We start from the raw sequence: 17,859 nt of genomic DNA, 5'->3' as shown, positions 1-17,859 counted from the left end.
CTAAAGCTCGTGTATTGTTTCCACGGGGAAGCTTATAGTGATGCACAAGAACGTCCTAGTAGCCGGTTGTAAATTGAGCTGAGGTTTCACATGTAACCATTCCACAAGGGGGAAAAAAATGAAATATTGGGATAATAGAATTCTAACCGGGGCGATACAAGGAGTGACGCGTGATGAAAGCTACGATATTTTATGAAGCGTTGTAGTGGAGCGGCCAGACGAGTCCGTGACGAATCTGCCGAGGTGAAATCGCTGTCGCCCCGCCCACGTGATCCCCCTGCAAAAGAGGAGAGCAGAGAGGTGCTGCAGCAGCGGGAGGTCAGTGACTACCGGGGTGCAGAGGAGGCCGCCGCATGTGTGTATCCCCATGTAGTGGCGACACCATGTGCACTGCTGTGTCCTACCGCCTAGAAGGCAGCATGAGGCTTGTGGAGAGCACATGTTCAATGGATTCCATGGAGATGTCACACTGTCACGGACTCCTGTGGAGTGTGACGGTCACATGCACCCACTGAATGGGATTTAGCTGTAGTACTGGGCTTCCATAGCAACCAAAGAGCTTTCTCAATCTTGCCAGTGTGCAGACACCGTGGTCACAATTGACCATGGCATTGGAGGGGTTAAAGGGGTATTCCACTAGAACATGCTCCCATTTTCAGATAGGTGTGGATCCCACCTCTGGGATCTACACCTATACTTAGAATGGAGCCCTAGGGCGCACTGTGCCTGCCCTGCATTAGTTTCTATGGGAGCTCAGCGGCGCGCTCGGCTATTTTCAGAAGTCCCAATGAAATGAATGGGAAGCGCGGCCCCCGCTCTGTTAATTTCTATGGGGCTTACAGAAATAGCCGAGCGCTGACTGCTATCTCAGCCCCATAGAAGTGAATAGAGTGGTGGCCGCGCTTGCATGTTTTGGGCTCCGTGCTAAGCATAGGTGCGGGTCTCAGAGCTGGGCCCTGCACCTATCAAACATTGGGGGTGGGTTCATCCTAGTGATATGCCCCCAATGTCCAAAATGGGAATTAACCCTTTAAATGTCAGTTATCGCTGATCATGTACAATGAGTATAAGAGCAGAAACCTGGCAGTTATGGTGCCATCTTTAAAGACACAGATTCCTGCCGTACATGGACGTCTGAAGTCACGAAGGGGGTTAAAAAGAATCGGCTGGACACCCCTTGAATCCCTCCATCCACTTTACCGCAATGCCTTGCAGAGTTTCTGCCCACAAATCCAGATGGAAAATGGGCAGCGTGTCCTCCATTGGTGGACAAACGCTAGGCTTTGCATGTCTGTATTTTGGGTCCGTATGGTGCTCCTCTCTCCGATTCTGTTTTAAACAAGAAATTTGGAAACTAAAATCCAGCCTCATGGATGCAGCATTAGGCCAGTTTCGGACGACTTGTGATAGAGCTGCATTTTAAGATCTCGCACGCGAAGTGCGTCCTTAAAGGGGTTGTCTCATCTCACCGTTTCCGTGCTGACCTCAGGTGGCCGGGCAGAGCAGCTCTTTCCGGAGCTCCCATTGCAGTGATTTGGAGGTATGCTGTTTCCATAACTCAGCTTGTACTTTGTTCTGTGCTGTTTACTTGGCTTCCATTCACCGTAGTGGAAGTTACGGAAACCGCGGCGCTCGTCAGTTTCTGCAAGCCCTGGCGCCGTCTGGATACGGCAAGATGGGACAACCCCTTTAAAGGGACTCTGTCACCACTTTCTAACCCCCCCTTTTCAAAGTATTGTTATCTGCATGGCGCCCCTGTGATTATAAATGTGTTGTTAGAAGTTAAATTCGCCGTCTCCTTTTGATAAAAAGAGCTTTTATCTAACCTGTCAATCTTCTTGATAAGGTGCCCAGGGCGTTTCTTTTCGTCTCAATCTGCCGCCCGCCGCCGCCACCGTTGGTGCCCAGCTCCTCCCCTCATGCTTTCAGCGCCGCCTGAATGTAATCAAATACGCCTCCGGCTCTCTCTCAGTGCCCCCTCCTCCTTTTCAAAGATCCCGCGCGTGCGCACAGGGCTGTGCCTGATGCGCCCGTGCGGACATTTACAATCAGCCTCATTGAGCGAAGTGCGCATGCGCGCACTTCGCTCAACCTCCTCATCAGACGAGCACTGCAGCCAGCTGGCTGCAGTGCTCGTCTGATGAGGAGGTTGAGCGAAGTGCGCGCATGCGCACTTCGCTCAATGAGGCTGATTGTAAATGTCCGCACGGGCGCATCAGGCACAGCCCTGTGCGCACGCGCGGGATCTTTGAAAAGGAGGAGGGGGCACTGAGAGAGAGCCGGAGGCGTATTTGATTACATTCAGGCGGCGCTGAAAGCATGAGGGGAGGAGCTGGGCACCAACGGTGGCGGCGGCGGGCGGCAGATTGAGACGAAAAGAAACGCCCTGGGCACCTTATCAAGAAGATTGACAGGTTAGATAAAAGCTCTTTTTATCAAAAGGAGACGGCGAATTTAACTTCTAACAACACATTTATAATCACAGGGGCGCCATGCAGATAACAATACTTTGAAAAGGGGGGGTTAGAAAGTGGTGACAGAGTCCCTTTAAGGCTCCATTCACCCAAGAGTGTCTGTTTGACCTCTGTTGGGTATGGAATACTGGGGTTTTAAAGCTTTTTCTGGCGTATATGTCAAACGCAGGCTGAATACGTGGTGTGAATGCGGCCTTAGGCTGAGCAGGGTTTACCGGATATAGATTTCTACTGAGGGTGGGCTGAGGGGTCTACTGGGGGTCACTCTGACAGGCCGCCAAAGTCAACTGAAACATTGTGCACTATCCATTGACTCCACTTGTACAAAGTTGTTTTCGACCACACGTTTTGGTGGCTACCGTGTCTCACCCCATGCGCCCATATCAATGCCAGTCTATTGGCTCCTAATAAGTAGAGAAAATTCTGATTGACCTTGCTGTCATTTCTTATTCAAGGTCACCAGTGCTAATGTCAGAGACGCGCCTGCTATCTGTGTATCCCTGTCCGACCAGTGACATCTAGCAGAGTTTTCCACCCTCCTAATTTTGCATTGAGCATTTAACCCTTGATGGACTCACTTAAAGGGGTTGTCTCACTTCTGCAAAGTGCCTTTATCATGTAGACAAAGTTAATACAAGGCACTTGCTAATGTATTGTGATGGTCCATATTGTCTCCTTTGCTGGCTGGATTAATTTTTCCATCAAATTACACACTGCTCATATTCAGGGGTTATGACCACCTAGCAATCCAGCAGCGGTGGTCGTGCTTGCACACCATAGGAAAAAGCACCATCCTCTAGCCGAGACCGCAAGTGTTGGTGCTTTTTTCCTATAGTGTGCAAGCACGACCACCGCTGCTGGATTGCAGGGTGGTCGTAACCATGGAAATAAGCAGTGTGTAATATGATGGAAAAAGGCATCCAGCCAGCAAAGGAGGCAATATGGACAATCACAAGCCTTGTATTCACAACCCCTTCAGGTCTCTTTCACATGAAAGATACGGATTCTCTCAGGGTCTGTTCAGAAAAAAACCTTATAGATTTGCCTGTAAGTTCTGTCAGATTGTCTGCGATTGCGTTCAGTGTTTGCGTTTTTTTCCATGTGGGTGCAATCAGTTTATGATGCATTTTTCACGCGTGTAAAAAAAAAACCCCCTGAAGAACAACAATCTGCATCACCTAGCAACCATCAGTGAAAAACGCATTTCATCCGGATATAGAACATGCTGTGATTTTTTTTTTTTCCTGAACGCAGAAATGAGGCATGAAAAACGTCGCTCATGTGCACAGTCCGGATGCTATGCGTCTGCTTCACGCATCGCACCCAGATGGAAAAACTCGCTCGTGTGAAAGAGGCCTTAAGATGTGTCCATTTAAAGTATATCCATGTGTGTATATTCAGCGTCTTGTCTCATTTCCAGGTGACTGATTGTAAATTCGAAGAGACATGGCAGCTCAGATTACCGAATCCGATCAAATCAAGCAGGTAAATGGACACAGCAGGCGTCTTGCAGCTAATGTGTATGGCCTGTACTCCATCAGTGGGGGCCGCCCTATAAGGTAGGATGATAATTAGACTAGAGCTAGCCTGAGGAAAGGTCAGCTTTAAAGGGGATGTCCTGGATGTATCTTTTATTTAGCTCTCTTATTCCTGGTTTTCCATTGCCACAAGGGCTCTGTTGTCATCCAGCAGGGAATTCCACTGCAAGTGTTCATTTCCTTTGCCGTCCTGCCCCAGCGGAAATTTAAAGGGGTTATGCAGGTGTTTTATATTGGTGACCCATCCTCAGGATGGGTCATCATTATTAGATTGGCGAGGGTCCAACACCCGGGACCCCTGCCGGTCAGCTGTTTGGTTGGAGCGAATACTTGTAATTACACTGCACTTCCGAGATGACGGGCAGTGTAATGACGAGGAAGCGCCGCCTCCTCTTCAAACCGCTGATCGTGGGGGTGTCGGATCCCCTTCCAATCAGATAACGATGGATTAGGCTATCTCACTCATGTAACTGCTGGGTTCTCCAGAGCAAGATTTTGTTAAATCTTGTAAAGTGTGGTAAAAATAGGAAATTCATTAATAAAGTATATTAGAGATAGTTGTATTAGGGAGAACATATTAAAGGTTTAGTTACTCTTTAGGCATGTGAGAGCAGTAGAATCAGGAAAGTTTGAGGTGCACTGACCATATCTGCCACACACCACAGTAGGTCTGGTCATGCTTCGGGCAGGCTTTTACCTACCACTCGTATGTGTCTGGGAGCGGTGCTGGTCCAAAGTTCACCGACAACATTTTTCTTTGTTCTCAGTTTAAAGAATTTCTTGGGACTTATAATAGACTTACAGAGAACTGCTTCCTGGACTGTGTGAAGGATTTTACTACACGAGATGTTAAGCCTGAAGAGGTATGTTCCTCTCCATGTAAAATGGTACGAGAATTTTGTGAAAAGCTGTAGAGGTCAGACCCTTACTTTTACTACCCCCACTGATTATGAGAAACTGCAGAGTCCAGACCTCTACTAATCATGTGAAGTTGTAGAGGTCAGACCCTTACTATCCCCATTAATCATGTGAAGCAGTAGGTCAGACCCCTACTAATCATGTGACGTTGTAGAGGCCAGACCCTTAGTACCCTAACTGATCATGTGAAGGAATAGAGGTCAGACCCCCTACAATCCCCACTGATCATGTGAAGCTGTGGAGGTCAGACCCCTATTGCCCCCACTGATCATGTGAAGTAGAGGTGAGACCCCTACTACCCTCACTGATCATGTGAAGAAGTAGAGGTGAGACCCCCTACTACCTCCCACTCATCATGTGAAGCTGTAGAGGTCAGACCTTTAGTACCCTAACTGATCATGTGAAGGAATAGAGGTCAGACCCCCTACAATCCCCACTGATCATGTGAAGCTGTCGAGGTCAGACCCCCTACTGATCACTGCATTAATGAATAACTGAGGTTTCTGACCTCTACAGCTTCACATGATCAGCGTGTGCGATCCACATCCGTATGTCCGTTCCATAGCCCCGCAAAAAAAATAGAACATGTCCTATTCTTGTCCGTTTTGTGGACAAGGATAGGCACTGTTACAATGGATCTGCAAAAAAAAAAAAAACGGATGCCATACAGACGTCATCCGTTTTTTTTTTTTTTTTTTTTGCAGATCACCAATTTGCGGACCGCAAAACACATACAGAATGTAGCCTGAGATTGATGAAAACTACTGACCTCTTTAAATTTAGGATGACATTTCTTTAAGACTGAGCTGAGGCTTCGCTATTTGCGCATGGGGATAAACCTGCATTCCTTTTTTTTTTTCTCCGCTGTTAGATTACTTGCTCAGAGCACTGTCTACAGAAGTACCTGAAAATGACACAGAGGATATCCATGAGATTTCAAGAGTACCACATACAGCAGAACGAGGCCTTGGCCGCCAAAGCAGGACTTATTGGGCAGCCTCGATAAGAGCCGAATCAGCTATTCAAGGTCCCATCAAGTCCAGGTGACAACACGCTGCGCGGTCCGGGTACTCGCGCTCTGGAGTGACAGGTGTGCCAGTCTACTCCCAACAGAGCCCAGGACTTGAGCATTGATGGATGCTGAAGAATGACTGATACCAGAAGAAACTGGTCATGGGAGGCAGTCGTAGATTGTGCTCCCTGAGAGGTGTCCACATCACTGGACATTCTGAATACTTTTCTAATAAAAATCAGATTTCATTATCACACTTCATCTGGACAGAAAACCACAGGTTACTTGTTTCTTACATCTTCTGGAAGATGTGACATGAAGGAGATCATGGTCCATAATCTACCAGCTAAAGTAATAATATTCCAGTGAAATAAACGCGGTTATAAGAATGAATTATCGCATACCCATGTATTCCTTGTGCTTTGCTAATTACTTTTATATTACTATCCTTAAAGCAGTTTTCCCAGTGATATGCCCCCATTGTCTGATAGGTGTGGGTACCACCTCTGGGACCTGCACCTACGCCGAGATAGGAGCGGGGAGAGTGGTGGCTGGAGGACCCCGGGGTCCAGCCTCCGCCAAGCACTCTCCCCATACAATTGAATGGGAGCTCACCGCGCTTGCACGGCCACTGCTCCTATTAATTTCTACGCGGCCGACGGAAATAGCCAATCCCATCTCTGGGACCCGCACCTATCAGACAATGGGAGCATAATCCTAGCGATATGCCCCCATTTTATGTGATGGGAAACCCCCCTTTAAAGGGGTTTCCAGGATTCTGATATTGATGACCTATCCTCAGGATAGGTTTTCAATAACTGATGGGTGGGGGCCAACTCCAGGCACCCCTGCCGATTAGGCGTGTGAAGAGGCTGAAGGGCCATGGTCAGTGACAACATGCTTATTGGTGACATAATGGTCTGCAATACCAAGCACAGCCACTACACAGCGCTGTGTAAATTGTGAGGTGGCTGCAGCCTCTCCAAAGAGCTGATCGATGGGTGTGCCCGGAGACAGAGCCCACACCAATCATATAGGAACACGTATTTATTTGCGTGAACATGCCCCAAGATTTATGTACCATAAATGTTTTTGAGTAGATGGTATACTGATAAGTCTACTGTAATGATGCTCACACTGGTCATGTTAGTTTTACTTGATTGTAAAGCCACACACAGAAGATAATGGTCACTGATGACCAAGCACTCCATCCACAGGATAAACTAAGGATTCCCTCAGACCAAGGGCTCATACACACGACCATATGACATCCGTGTAATGTTTGTGTTCACTGATGGCCAGTTCGCATGCGGGCTGCCCTCTTTAGTACGGTTAGACCACTCGTCCGGCGATGCACAGGTAAGCCCTTACCTGTGCTGCGAGCCGGTCTGAAATCAAATGCGGTCACCGGGAGCAGGCCATTCCGAGAACAGCCACCGGGGGCCTTCATCGGGCTGTTCTCGGAACTGCCTGCACCCGGTGACTGCATTTGATTTCAGACCGGCTCGCGGCACAGGCAAGGACTTGCCTGTGCCTCGCCGGACGGGTGAGTGTAACCGTACTAAAGATGGCAGCCCGCATGTGTTCACTGGCGAACACTGCGAACTGGCCATCACTGTTCGTGTTACAATTATTTTTTATTTTTTCCGGATCTATTGTAACAATGCCTGTCCTTGTCCGCAAAACAGACAAGAATAGGACATGTTAATTTTTTTTTTTGCAGAATGAACTTATGGGTATGAATGTTTTTTTTTTTTTTTTTTGTGGCCCCGTTGAAATAAATGGTTCCACAGAAGAAAAAAAATTAAAATGGAACAGACACAAACAAAAAATATGTTCATGTGCATGAGCCCTAAGGATTGGAGACTCGTCCTCGTTCTGGACAGTGAACACAGACATGTTTTTAAATGGACTGAACATGAGTCTTCTGCCCGTGGTTAGAACAGACAGCACCCGGACTGAAGTCTGGTCCGTCCAAAGCTGGACGATCAGAGAACCTAAACTCCTTCTGACTTTCACAAAGTAAGGCCAGTTTGCAATGAGCTTGTTCACTGCGTGAAACTTACTCCATATCGGAGTGTGAATTCCTGTAGTGAATACTGCACAGCATTATGAGGATTTATAATGCTGTGTGTCGCCGACCGACCTAAACTTTAATGATTTGCACTGATGGAATTATGTCCATTACAATACATTACAGTTGTACACTAATATCTCTGGTCACATCTGCACCACGGTTGCCATTTAAAACGCTGCAGTGCTGGAGTTATACCGGTAACTGATAACGGGGTACGTCGTGCTCTGCCATAGTGTATGCCGTCAAATATGATGGCGCACACACACACTTCGGCAGAGCTGCCAAATTTACGAAGTGCATAATGTAGGTAGAGGATTCAGTGCTGGGCTAGAGCTCCATAGGTGATTCACAATATCTCAGGGCGCAAAATCACGGCCACTTCAGAATTAGGGTGAACAGTTTTTATTGGTATCACTTTAAAAAAAAAACATTTTTCTGCATAAAAAGTTGTGCACTAAGAATGGTAAACCATTGGCTCCACTGTTATTCCAGGTTATGACCACCTTAGGGTCCAGGACATGGTGGTCACACATAGGTCGCAGTTATACTTAGGCTATTTTCACACTAGCGTTTTCAATTGCGCTATTGAGATCCGTCATAGGATCTCAATAGCAGATGAAAACGCTTCCGTTTTGTCCCCATTGACAATGAACAAGACGGAGTACACCAGAATGCATTTTGTTGCATTGGTTGCGCTCCCATTGCGGACGGAATAACGCTGCAAGCAGCGTTTTTCTGTCCGCGATGTGGTACGGAGCAAGAAAGATTCGTCCTGACACACAATGTAAGTCAATGGAGACAGATCCGTTTTCTCTGTCACAATAGAAAACGGATCCGTCCCCCCGTTGACTTTAAATGGTGTTCATGACGGATCCGTCATGGCTATAGAAGACATAATACAACCGGATCCGTTCATGACGGATGCGTGCGGCTGTATTATTTGTAACAAAAGCGTTTTTTGCAGATCCATGACGGATCCGCAAAAAAAAACGCTAGTGTGAAAGTAGCCTTACTCGTCTCACCTCTATTGTGACTGTGTTCTGACATCACCAGATCAGCCTGCTCACCGTTCCTCCACGGAGCCTAGCACACTATTGTGTTTCGATTGTGAGTGATCGTATAAAACGTTGGCGTTATTGCCACAAGACATGGTGACGGCAGAACATCCACAACAGGAACGCACAGCATGCAGGACAAACCAGTTAGGAAAGGAGATACTGTGGTCAAATGTCATTATATTTGATTCCTACTTATGGCACAACCTCTTTCAATCCAAGCCTTGTGATCAGTGATGAGCGAATCGATCTGTACGAATAGAATGTTAAAAAATAAAAATCGGCCTCCTTGTCAATCTCACTGCTCCGATTAGCGACGCAAGAGCGGAGGCTCTGCTCCTGCAATCAAGGGGGAGAGGGGAGTCTCATGCGCAGCCCCTCACTGCTCAAGCAGACTGACTTTTGAACACATTTGAATTGTACAAACAGATTTGCTCATCACTACTGACAAGTGAAACTAGGCCTAAACATGGCTATACACAAGAGTAAAGTCACCCAAGATAGCCGATTTTGGCCAACAATCCTTTGCGACAGCCGATAGACTTCTATCTGCCAAAAAAGTGAACTTCCAGGTTTGAACATTTTGGGCATAATTGCATGAATATGGTCCCTTGTTCCTATGTGCCCGTATTGCTGAGAAAAATGAGGTTTTATTATATGCAAATGAGCCTCTAGGTGTAATGGCCGCATCCCCCGTTGCTCCTAGAGGCTCATTCGCATATATTAAGACATCAGTTTTCTCAGAAATACGGGCACATATGAACATGGGACTAAGGCCAGCGTTATCCGTCATAGGGTCTCAATAGTGGAGAAAAACGCTTCAGTTTTATCCCCATTCATGGTCAATGGGGACAAAACTGAACGGAATGTACCAGAATGCATTCCATTCCCATGACACACACAAATGCGCTGCAAGCAGCGTTTTTGAGTGCGTCCTGGGATGAAGAGGGAGACGGATCTGGCATTACAATGGTTTTAGAGACGGATCAGTCATTGCTATGTTAAAGATAATACAACCAAATCCGTTAATAACAGTTGCAAATGTTTGTATTATCATGACGGAAGCGTTTTCTCATCCGTATCATTGGGGGACACAGGCTTGAACATGGGTATAGCTGTTGCCACTAGGAGGCGACACTAAGAACAAAAGGTGTGAGCTCCTCCCTCCAGCTATACCCTTCCTACAGGGACTACGATAAATCAGTTTTAGCTTAGTGTCCGTAGGAGGCAGATCTCCCTGCTTTGCAGGTCTGCTGATTTTCTTTTCCTTTTTTTGATTTTATTTTCTTCTAGCGGGATGGGCAGTTCTAGCTGCCTACACTCCCACCCAGGAGATGGGAGACCAGGGTTCCCCAAGCCCGCTGTTCCTTCCCGGTCTCCAGAAGACAAGGAGGACCAGAGGTTCCTAAAGCCTCTGCATCCCGCCAGCCTTCGGGTCACCACGGCCGCCCATGACAAGTCCCCTTTGTTTCCGGTGTAGCAGCCCTCCCCAAGGGGCCGCACACCGAAGGTGGTGACCCGGCTGGAACCAGGGGGGCAGAACACGCCAGACAGGTAAGTATTTCTGGCTCCAAAACCCCCACTCCCCCTGATCTTACTTGCTAGAATGGCCCCCACGAAGCCTTGTCTCCCCAGGCGGGAAAATAATTAGCAGATGCATGTCAGCTCCCCTGTGGGGGTGGGGTGTAGGGAAGCCCTTTGTACTTGTCAAGCTTCTTTCTGGGCTCTGTACCACCAACCACCCCAGTGCTGCCTGCCTACCCCGTCTTCTACTGTGGCCTACTTCCGATCAGCTCGCCGCGGATACTTCTCATCCGGCCGACATTTCAGGGCTCCTTGTGGCAGTACCACTGTTACGGGGGGTGTGGGGGAGAGTCCTGGGGGGTTAGTTGGCGCTCCTTTTTTCATTATTGCAGGCGGCCACTCCATGAGTTCTCCCCGCTTACCCCCTCCATCTGGCTTCCTCGCGCTATTTTCTCCAACTCCGCCCCTCTCCTGTTTAGGAGGACCTCTGCAGACCCTGGCACCAGGTTTTCTCCGAACAGGCCGCAGTAAGGGAAACAGGCTGGGTAAGCTCTTTCCCCTCCTTCCTACAGGGTCTAGCTTTACCCTCCTACATTTCGCTACAGGTACTCACTATGTCCGAACCCAGATCCCAGGCCCCAAAGCCGGCAGGCACTTCCGTCCGACATTTTGCATGTGCTTCTTCTCGCTCAAAATTCCCATCCGGTCAGTCGGACCCTCCTGCTCCTCTTGCTCTGATCCCCCGCCAAGTGGCTCTGACCCTGTCCTAGTCGCCCCCCCTGCCCAGCCCATGGTAGAACCGGAGTGGGTGCGCTCTCGGTCTAAGATGGTGCAGGACGTTTCCCATTCCAACAGGGTCATTGTGGACATGCTGAAGCGTTTGGCTGCGCGGCCACCCTCTGACCAATCAGACTCTGGGGACCCCTCTGCTGCTCACTATTGCGGCCGTCCTGCAAAACGTGCCAGACCACCCTCTCCTCGAAGGGAGTCTGCATCCCCCGTTTTATCCATCTCCCCGGAAGTCTCGCTCCGAAGCGTCCTCATTAGAAGAGGCGTATTCTGAGGAAAAGTTGTCAGACGCTGACTGTCTCACCGGAGGACCAGTCTTCCAAACTGTCCGCTATGGTAGACAATCTCATCGCAGCAGTTATAGAAACCTTACAGGTTGAGGACCCTGCGCCCTCATCTGCCAGTTCTGTTTTTTCCTTCAGGCGATCCAGTCGCTCGCCAAAGGTGTTCCCCAACCACCCAGAGTTTGATTCCTCACTTTCCAAGGAATGGAACTTCCCTGACAGGCGTTTTGCTTTACCGAAACGTTTAGACGTCTTATATCCCTTTCCAGAGGATTTGACAAAGAAGTGGTCGTCCTCTCCAGTTGTTGACCCGCCGGTATTCCGCCTGGCTAGGAATACCACCTTGCCTATCGCGGATAGGGCTTCCTTCTCTGACCCAAGAGATAAGAAATTGGAATCTTTTGCCAAATCCTCCTTTGAAGCAGTTTGCACTGCCCTGGGCCCAGTTTTTGTCTCGACATGGGTTAGTAAGGCTATGATGAGTGGGAAAACAAGCTACGTCAGGGCCTCGCCTCTGGGGATTCCCCGGAGGAACTTTTGGATATTGCAGTGCAACTTTTTCACACCAGCTCTTACATCTGTAAGGCCTCTCTGGCCAGGCCTGTGGCCCGCTCTTCAGCCCGTTTGGTGGCTATTCGCCGTACCCTGTGGCTAACGCTTCTAAACGGGCCTTGATGTCCCTCCCCTTTGCAGGTAGCAGACTTTTCGGCAAGCGTCTGGATGAGATTATCTCTGATGCTACAGGGGGTAAAATCACCCATTTGCCGCAGAGCAGGACGTGCTTCAACAGGTCTAAAAAGCGCAGACGTCTTTATAGCAGTCAAATCTGCCTCAGAGCAGAAGCGCAAACCATCTTTCAAGCCTCACCGTCCCTGGCGTCCTCGCCACTAGGGCTCCAAGTCCTATACCTCCAAGTCCTCCTCTGCATGATGGGTGGCCTCCGGCGCCCCCCAGTCAATTGGGAGGACGTCTTCATCTGTTCCAGCATGTCTGGCTAGCTCACGTCTCGGATGCCTGGGTGAGAGAAGTCATATCAGAGGGTTACAAACTGGAGTTCCGATCCCCACCTCCGCCCTGTTTTTTTTCGCTCGTCCTCCCCCGACCTCTCCCTCCGCTGCCCATTTCTTTTTTTCAGGATATTATCTCCCTTCTGCAGCAGGGAGTGATTGTTCCGGTTCCGCCTCAAGACCGTTTTTGCAGATTCTACTCCAATCTCTTTGTCCCCAAGAAGTAGGGTACGGTAGTCCCATCCTAGACCTCAACCGATTCCTTCGGCTTCGCTTCCGGATGAAGTCCCTGCATTCGATCATTGTATCCATGGACCCAGGGGAATTCCTGTCCTTGATAGACCTCAAGGACGCCTACCTCCATGTTCCCATCTGCGTCGGTCACCAGAAATCTCTTCGGTTCGCAGTGGGCCCTTTTCATTACCAGTTTGTGGCCCTCCCGTTCGGTCTGGCCACAGCTTCCAGAGTCTTTACAAAGATTCTGACCTCAGTCATGGCTCTACTTCATGCCAGGGGGATAGTGGCGATTCTGTACTTGGACGATATCCTGATCAAGAGTCTTGTCATTCCACGCAACAGCGGACAGCCTGCACATCGTCTGGGACACCCTGGATGGGATGGGTTCTGAACCTATCAAAGTCATGTCTTCATCTATCTCGGCAGCTGATGTTTCTGGGCATGCTGTTGGACAAGATATTCTTGCCCCTGGACAAACTCTCCGTCGTCAGATCCTCTCCTGGTTACGGCCTCAGCCTCTTCCCATTCGCCAGTGCATGAGAGCTTGGGGCCACATGGTCTCTTCCTTCGAAGCAGTATCCTATGCTCAGTTCCATACCAGGGCTCTTCAGCGGTGCATTCTGACTATTTGGGACTGTTCCCCAGCCTCCATGGATCGATTTATCCATCTCCCTGCCCCGACGCGTCAAGACCTTTGGTGGTGGTTGATGTCTCCGATGCAGACGTAAGGCGGTAGACTGCGGTTCTCTGATTGGCCGGAGGTAGTCTTAGTTTATGACCCACCCCTGGGACTGCTCTGTAACGTCCCAAGGTCAAGCCTGTGTCCCCCAATGATACGGATGAGAAAACTAGATTTTTATACTTACAGTAAAATCTGTTTCTCTTCCGTTCATTGGGGGACACAGCTCCCACCCATTCTCTCTGGTTACGGGCCTCGTTGTGGCCTGCGTGATTCTGGGTTTGTACATTTTTGGCTTTCCTGTTTATCCTTTTGCTTCTCCTACTGCTTTTGCACAAACTGATTTAGCTGGAGGGAGGAGTTCACACTTTTCTGCTTAGTGTGGCCTCCTAGTGGCAATAGCTATACCCAAGGTCAAGCCTGTCCCCCCCAATAAACGGAAGAGAAACTGATTTTACGGTAAGTACAAAAATCTAGTTTTTATTGTAGCAAATTGCCAGGGATCCTGTGAAAATCTATATATAAAAAAGGATGTACGGTATGTATGTTCTGCAATCACTCAAAAATGCAACCATCGATTTCATTGAAACTTTGTATACACATCCCTTGCTACCTGGAAAGAAATCTTGTCGGGGGTCACAGCTCTCTAGGACATACCGTTCCTGAGATATTCCCCCAAAAAATTACCTGCATTAGCCAATACAAGCCTGCAAGCCTTTCTCTTAATATCCCAACTGCCATACACATGGCCACATGTCCCTTATCAGCCAATAGAAGCTCGCAGGCCCTTAGTCTCCACATACACACAGTTTTACTCCAGGTTTCCATAACAACCCAGCCATTTTTCTTCAATTCTGTAGGTCAGCTTTAGGCTAGGGCTACACGACGATATGTGTCGCACGACAATTTTTACAATGATAAGCTATCGTGTTGCACTGCGACGTGCTGCAACTGTCACCGAAAAATCCATCTTGGATTGATTTTTTGCAACTGTCGTGTTGCAGTGCAACACCATAGCCCATCATAAAAATTGTTGAGACAAAATGTCGCGCGGCACGTCGTCGTGTAGCCCTAGCATTAAAGGGGCAGGGCGCTGTGAATGTCACTGTTAAGGGGGCAGGGGCCACTATTAAAGGGGCAACTACTGTGGAGGTCACTGTTAAGGCAGCAGGGTACTGTGAGGTCACTGTCAAGGGAATGGGGTGCTGTGAAACTCAATGTTAAAGGGGCGGGCTGCTGTGAAGGTCAAAGTCGAGGGGGTGGTTTCATTTTAAAGTGGCGGGGCACTGGGGGGGGGGGTCAGTGTTAAGGGGCGGGGTGCTGTAGAGGTCACTGGTATGGGGGATACTGTAAATATCTTTTAACGACACACACAAACATTAAATGAAATAGATGAAATATACCCGTGAGAAGCCGGGTCCTTCTGCTAGTAATTATATAAAAATAATAATAATAAAAAAAAAACTATAATAATCCTACTTTCCTGAGCCCCTCTGATCCAGCGATGTCACTCCATCTTCTTCAGCAGCGATGTATTGTATAGTCTTATTGGTGTACAGCACAAGACCGCTGAGGCCAGTGATTGGCTGCAGTGGGATCCTAGTTGTGGGGGGGCTCTTGTTACTGGCACATAATGGGGGGGGGGATCTAATTACTAGCACATGATTGGGGGGGGATCTAATTACTGGCACATGATTGGGGGGGCTCTTGTTAGGGGCACATGATTGGGGGGCATCTATGGGGGCACATTTTATTGGCATATTATTGGTGGGCACTATAGGGGCATTGACTGAGGCCACAGAGAAGGGACATTTTATATGGGGGCTCTGTACAATAGCATTTTATACTGGGACACATTATGGTGGGTACTATGGGGTCATCTACAGGGGGCACTAAGAAGGGGTATTTTATACTTGCAAATTATGGGGGACACTGAGGGCATCTACTGGGGCACTATATATGGGGCATTTTATACTTTTACATTATGGGGGGCACTAGGAGGAAGGGGGGAGAGGAGTACTATGGGGCATTTACTGGGGCACTATATAGAGGTATTTTATACTGGCACATTATGGGGGCACTATGGGGACATTAGCTCAACTGGGGGCATTACAAAGGGGTATTTTTTGCACTGTCACATTATAAGGAGAATTATTACTACTGGGGGGGGGGGGGGGCATTATGGTGGGCTTTATTACTCCCCCATGGTATGACCCCCTAGTAGCAGCACCAGCCTCTCCCTGCTCTGCTATTCCTCTGCCCCTTCTCCAAATCCGTATTATGAAATCTTTCTCATTAGGATAAAGCACATCAGCTCCGCCGAGCCCCCCAGCCAAGTGTTGAAGTGGCGTCCAAGATCCCCAAGGGCCAAGTAACTAAGTTTTCATGTGAAATATGTTTGTTATACACATATAGCCTACACTGTGCCCCACATTATACAGTATACCTCTACACTGTGCCCCACAATATACAGTATACCTCTACACTGTGCCCCACAATATACAGTATACCTCTACACTGTGCCCCACAATATACAGTATACCTCTACACTGTGCCCCACAATATACAGTATACCTCTACACTGTGCCCCACAATGTACAGTATACCGCTACACTGTGTAGTCTGTTCTATAAGCACCACATTGTTTTGTGGCGGCGGACAGAAAATAATCTGGAAGTGCCCCTCCCGAGACCAGGCTCTGGCTCTGCCACTGTGACAGATGCCCTTTAAGGTTTGTCGATCATGGTTTTTAAGATCTCTGCTTGCTGTCATTCACTGTTTACTTCTAGTGGACAAGACTCTACCCTGGTCACATGATGGATACACAGGTCATTAGAGTACAGTTAGAGCAGTATCCGATCACAAGGTGAAAACATGAAAGACTCAGGCGGCTTGCCATCCACTAGATGAAAATGATGACGGTTCCTATTTTGTCTACTGCAAGCAGAGATCCTGTGAGCAACTGAAAGATATTATACTAGAAAATGATTAAAATAGTTTTTTTTTCTCGAGATTTTAAACATTGATGATCTATCTTCAGAATAGGTCATCAGTATCCGATCGGTGGGGATCCGACACCAGAGACCCCCGCTGTCTTGTCTTAGTTCATCAAGCACAGTGCTGTACACTGTATAGTGGCTGTGCTTGGTATCTCGCTCTGCCCCATTCACTTCATTTGGGTTGAGCTGCACCCAGGTCATGTGACTGATGAACGTATTGTCACTTGGCCTAGGGAAAGCTGCAGGAAGGCCACTGTGGTACTGTGAGTGCCAGTGCCTTCTCAAACAGCTGATCGGTGGGGGTCAGACCTCCGACCGACCAGATACTGATGACCTATCTAGAGGATAGGTCATCAGTATTACAATCTCACCGATACTCCTTTTAAAGTTTTCATTATACAGGGAAAGACCAACACTTTTTAAGGGGTTAACCAGCCTTCTAATACTGATTGCCTATCCTCAGCGCTTCCCAAGCTCTGCGGCCTCTTCAAACAGCTGATCGGCGGGGATGCTGAGAGCTGGTCTCACACCAATGTAATATTGATGGCTGAGGGTAGGCCCATCAACATTAGGGCTCATGCACATGAACGTATTTTATATCCGTGTCCATTATTTATTTTTTTTATTCCCTGTGCATTCTGTTTCCGTATGTCTGTGCCGCAAAAAAACAATAGAACATGTCCTATTATTGTCCACATTACGGACAAGGATAGGACTGTTCTATTAGGGGGATTGCTGTTATGTTCTGCAAAATTTGCACACAGACGTCATCCGTATTTTTTTGCGGCCCCGTGTTTTGCAGACCGCAAAATACATACGGTTGTGTGCATGAGCCCTTAGACAGTTGGATAACCCTTTTTTTTTCTTATCTCCAAGTGTTTCCGTAATAGAAGGACATTGCACATGTGTAGTTTTATTATAAGAGGGGGAAAGAAAAAAAAAAAAACATACAAAAAGGCACAAAAAGAAAAAAGGTACGTTTAAACCATGGCCTTTATTGATGCTCTTCAGTGAGCGCCGTTTACATACACAACTCTGCGTTGCTTAAGAGAAACAGAAAAAGTGCATATTACAGGAGTATTTTATGTATAACCCCCTCTGACAGCTGAGAAGATAAATCTGTGCTGGAAAGAATCAGACGAGTTCACAATGCAGCATGATGAAAAAGAAAAAATAATATATTTCTTTATTTTAGCAATGATTACCCAATTTTAGTGTTTCGCTCAGATTTTCAGCTATTGTGAACGAGTCTCTGCTACACAGTCT

At 47.9% G+C, this 17,859-nt stretch overlaps 1 protein-coding gene across 2 annotated transcripts; it reads left to right on the top strand.

Annotated features, from left to right (window-relative positions):
* Positions 1-235: 235 nt before the first annotated feature.
* On the top strand, positions 236-6,335 carry TIMM9 (translocase of inner mitochondrial membrane 9). Of its 2 annotated transcripts, none has more exons than XM_040411292.1 (4): positions 236-318; positions 3,895-3,959; positions 4,780-4,875; positions 5,802-6,335. In XM_040411292.1, exons 2-4 carry the CDS (start codon positions 3,921-3,923, stop codon positions 5,934-5,936), a joined length of 270 nt encoding a protein of 89 aa, XP_040267226.1. In that variant the 5' UTR covers positions 236-318; positions 3,895-3,920; the 3' UTR covers positions 5,937-6,335. The 2 variants fall into 2 exon arrangements, with proteins under 2 accessions (XP_040267226.1, XP_040267225.1); XM_040411291.1 differs by having other exon boundaries at positions 243-315; positions 3,893-3,959.
* Positions 6,336-17,859: the final 11,524 nt, after the last annotated feature.

Source organism: Bufo bufo, chromosome 11, assembly GCF_905171765.1.
Source record: "Bufo bufo chromosome 11, aBufBuf1.1, whole genome shotgun sequence".
NCBI classification, from domain to species: Eukaryota; Metazoa; Chordata; class Amphibia; order Anura; family Bufonidae; genus Bufo; species Bufo bufo.
This window is presented reverse-complemented; position numbering and strand designations above follow the sequence as displayed.

Excerpts from the sequence above, each read along its gene's own strand:
- TIMM9 (XM_040411292.1), top strand. The coding sequence starts at position 3,921 with ATGGCAGCTCAGATTACCGAATCCGATCAAATCAAGCAG. Across the intron at positions 3,960-4,779 it reads AATCCGATCAAATCAAGCAG|TTTAAAGAATTTCTTGGGAC; the intron begins GTAAATGGACAC and ends CTTTGTTCTCAG. Across the intron at positions 4,876-5,801 it reads GAGATGTTAAGCCTGAAGAG|ATTACTTGCTCAGAGCACTG; the intron begins GTATGTTCCTCT and ends CTCCGCTGTTAG.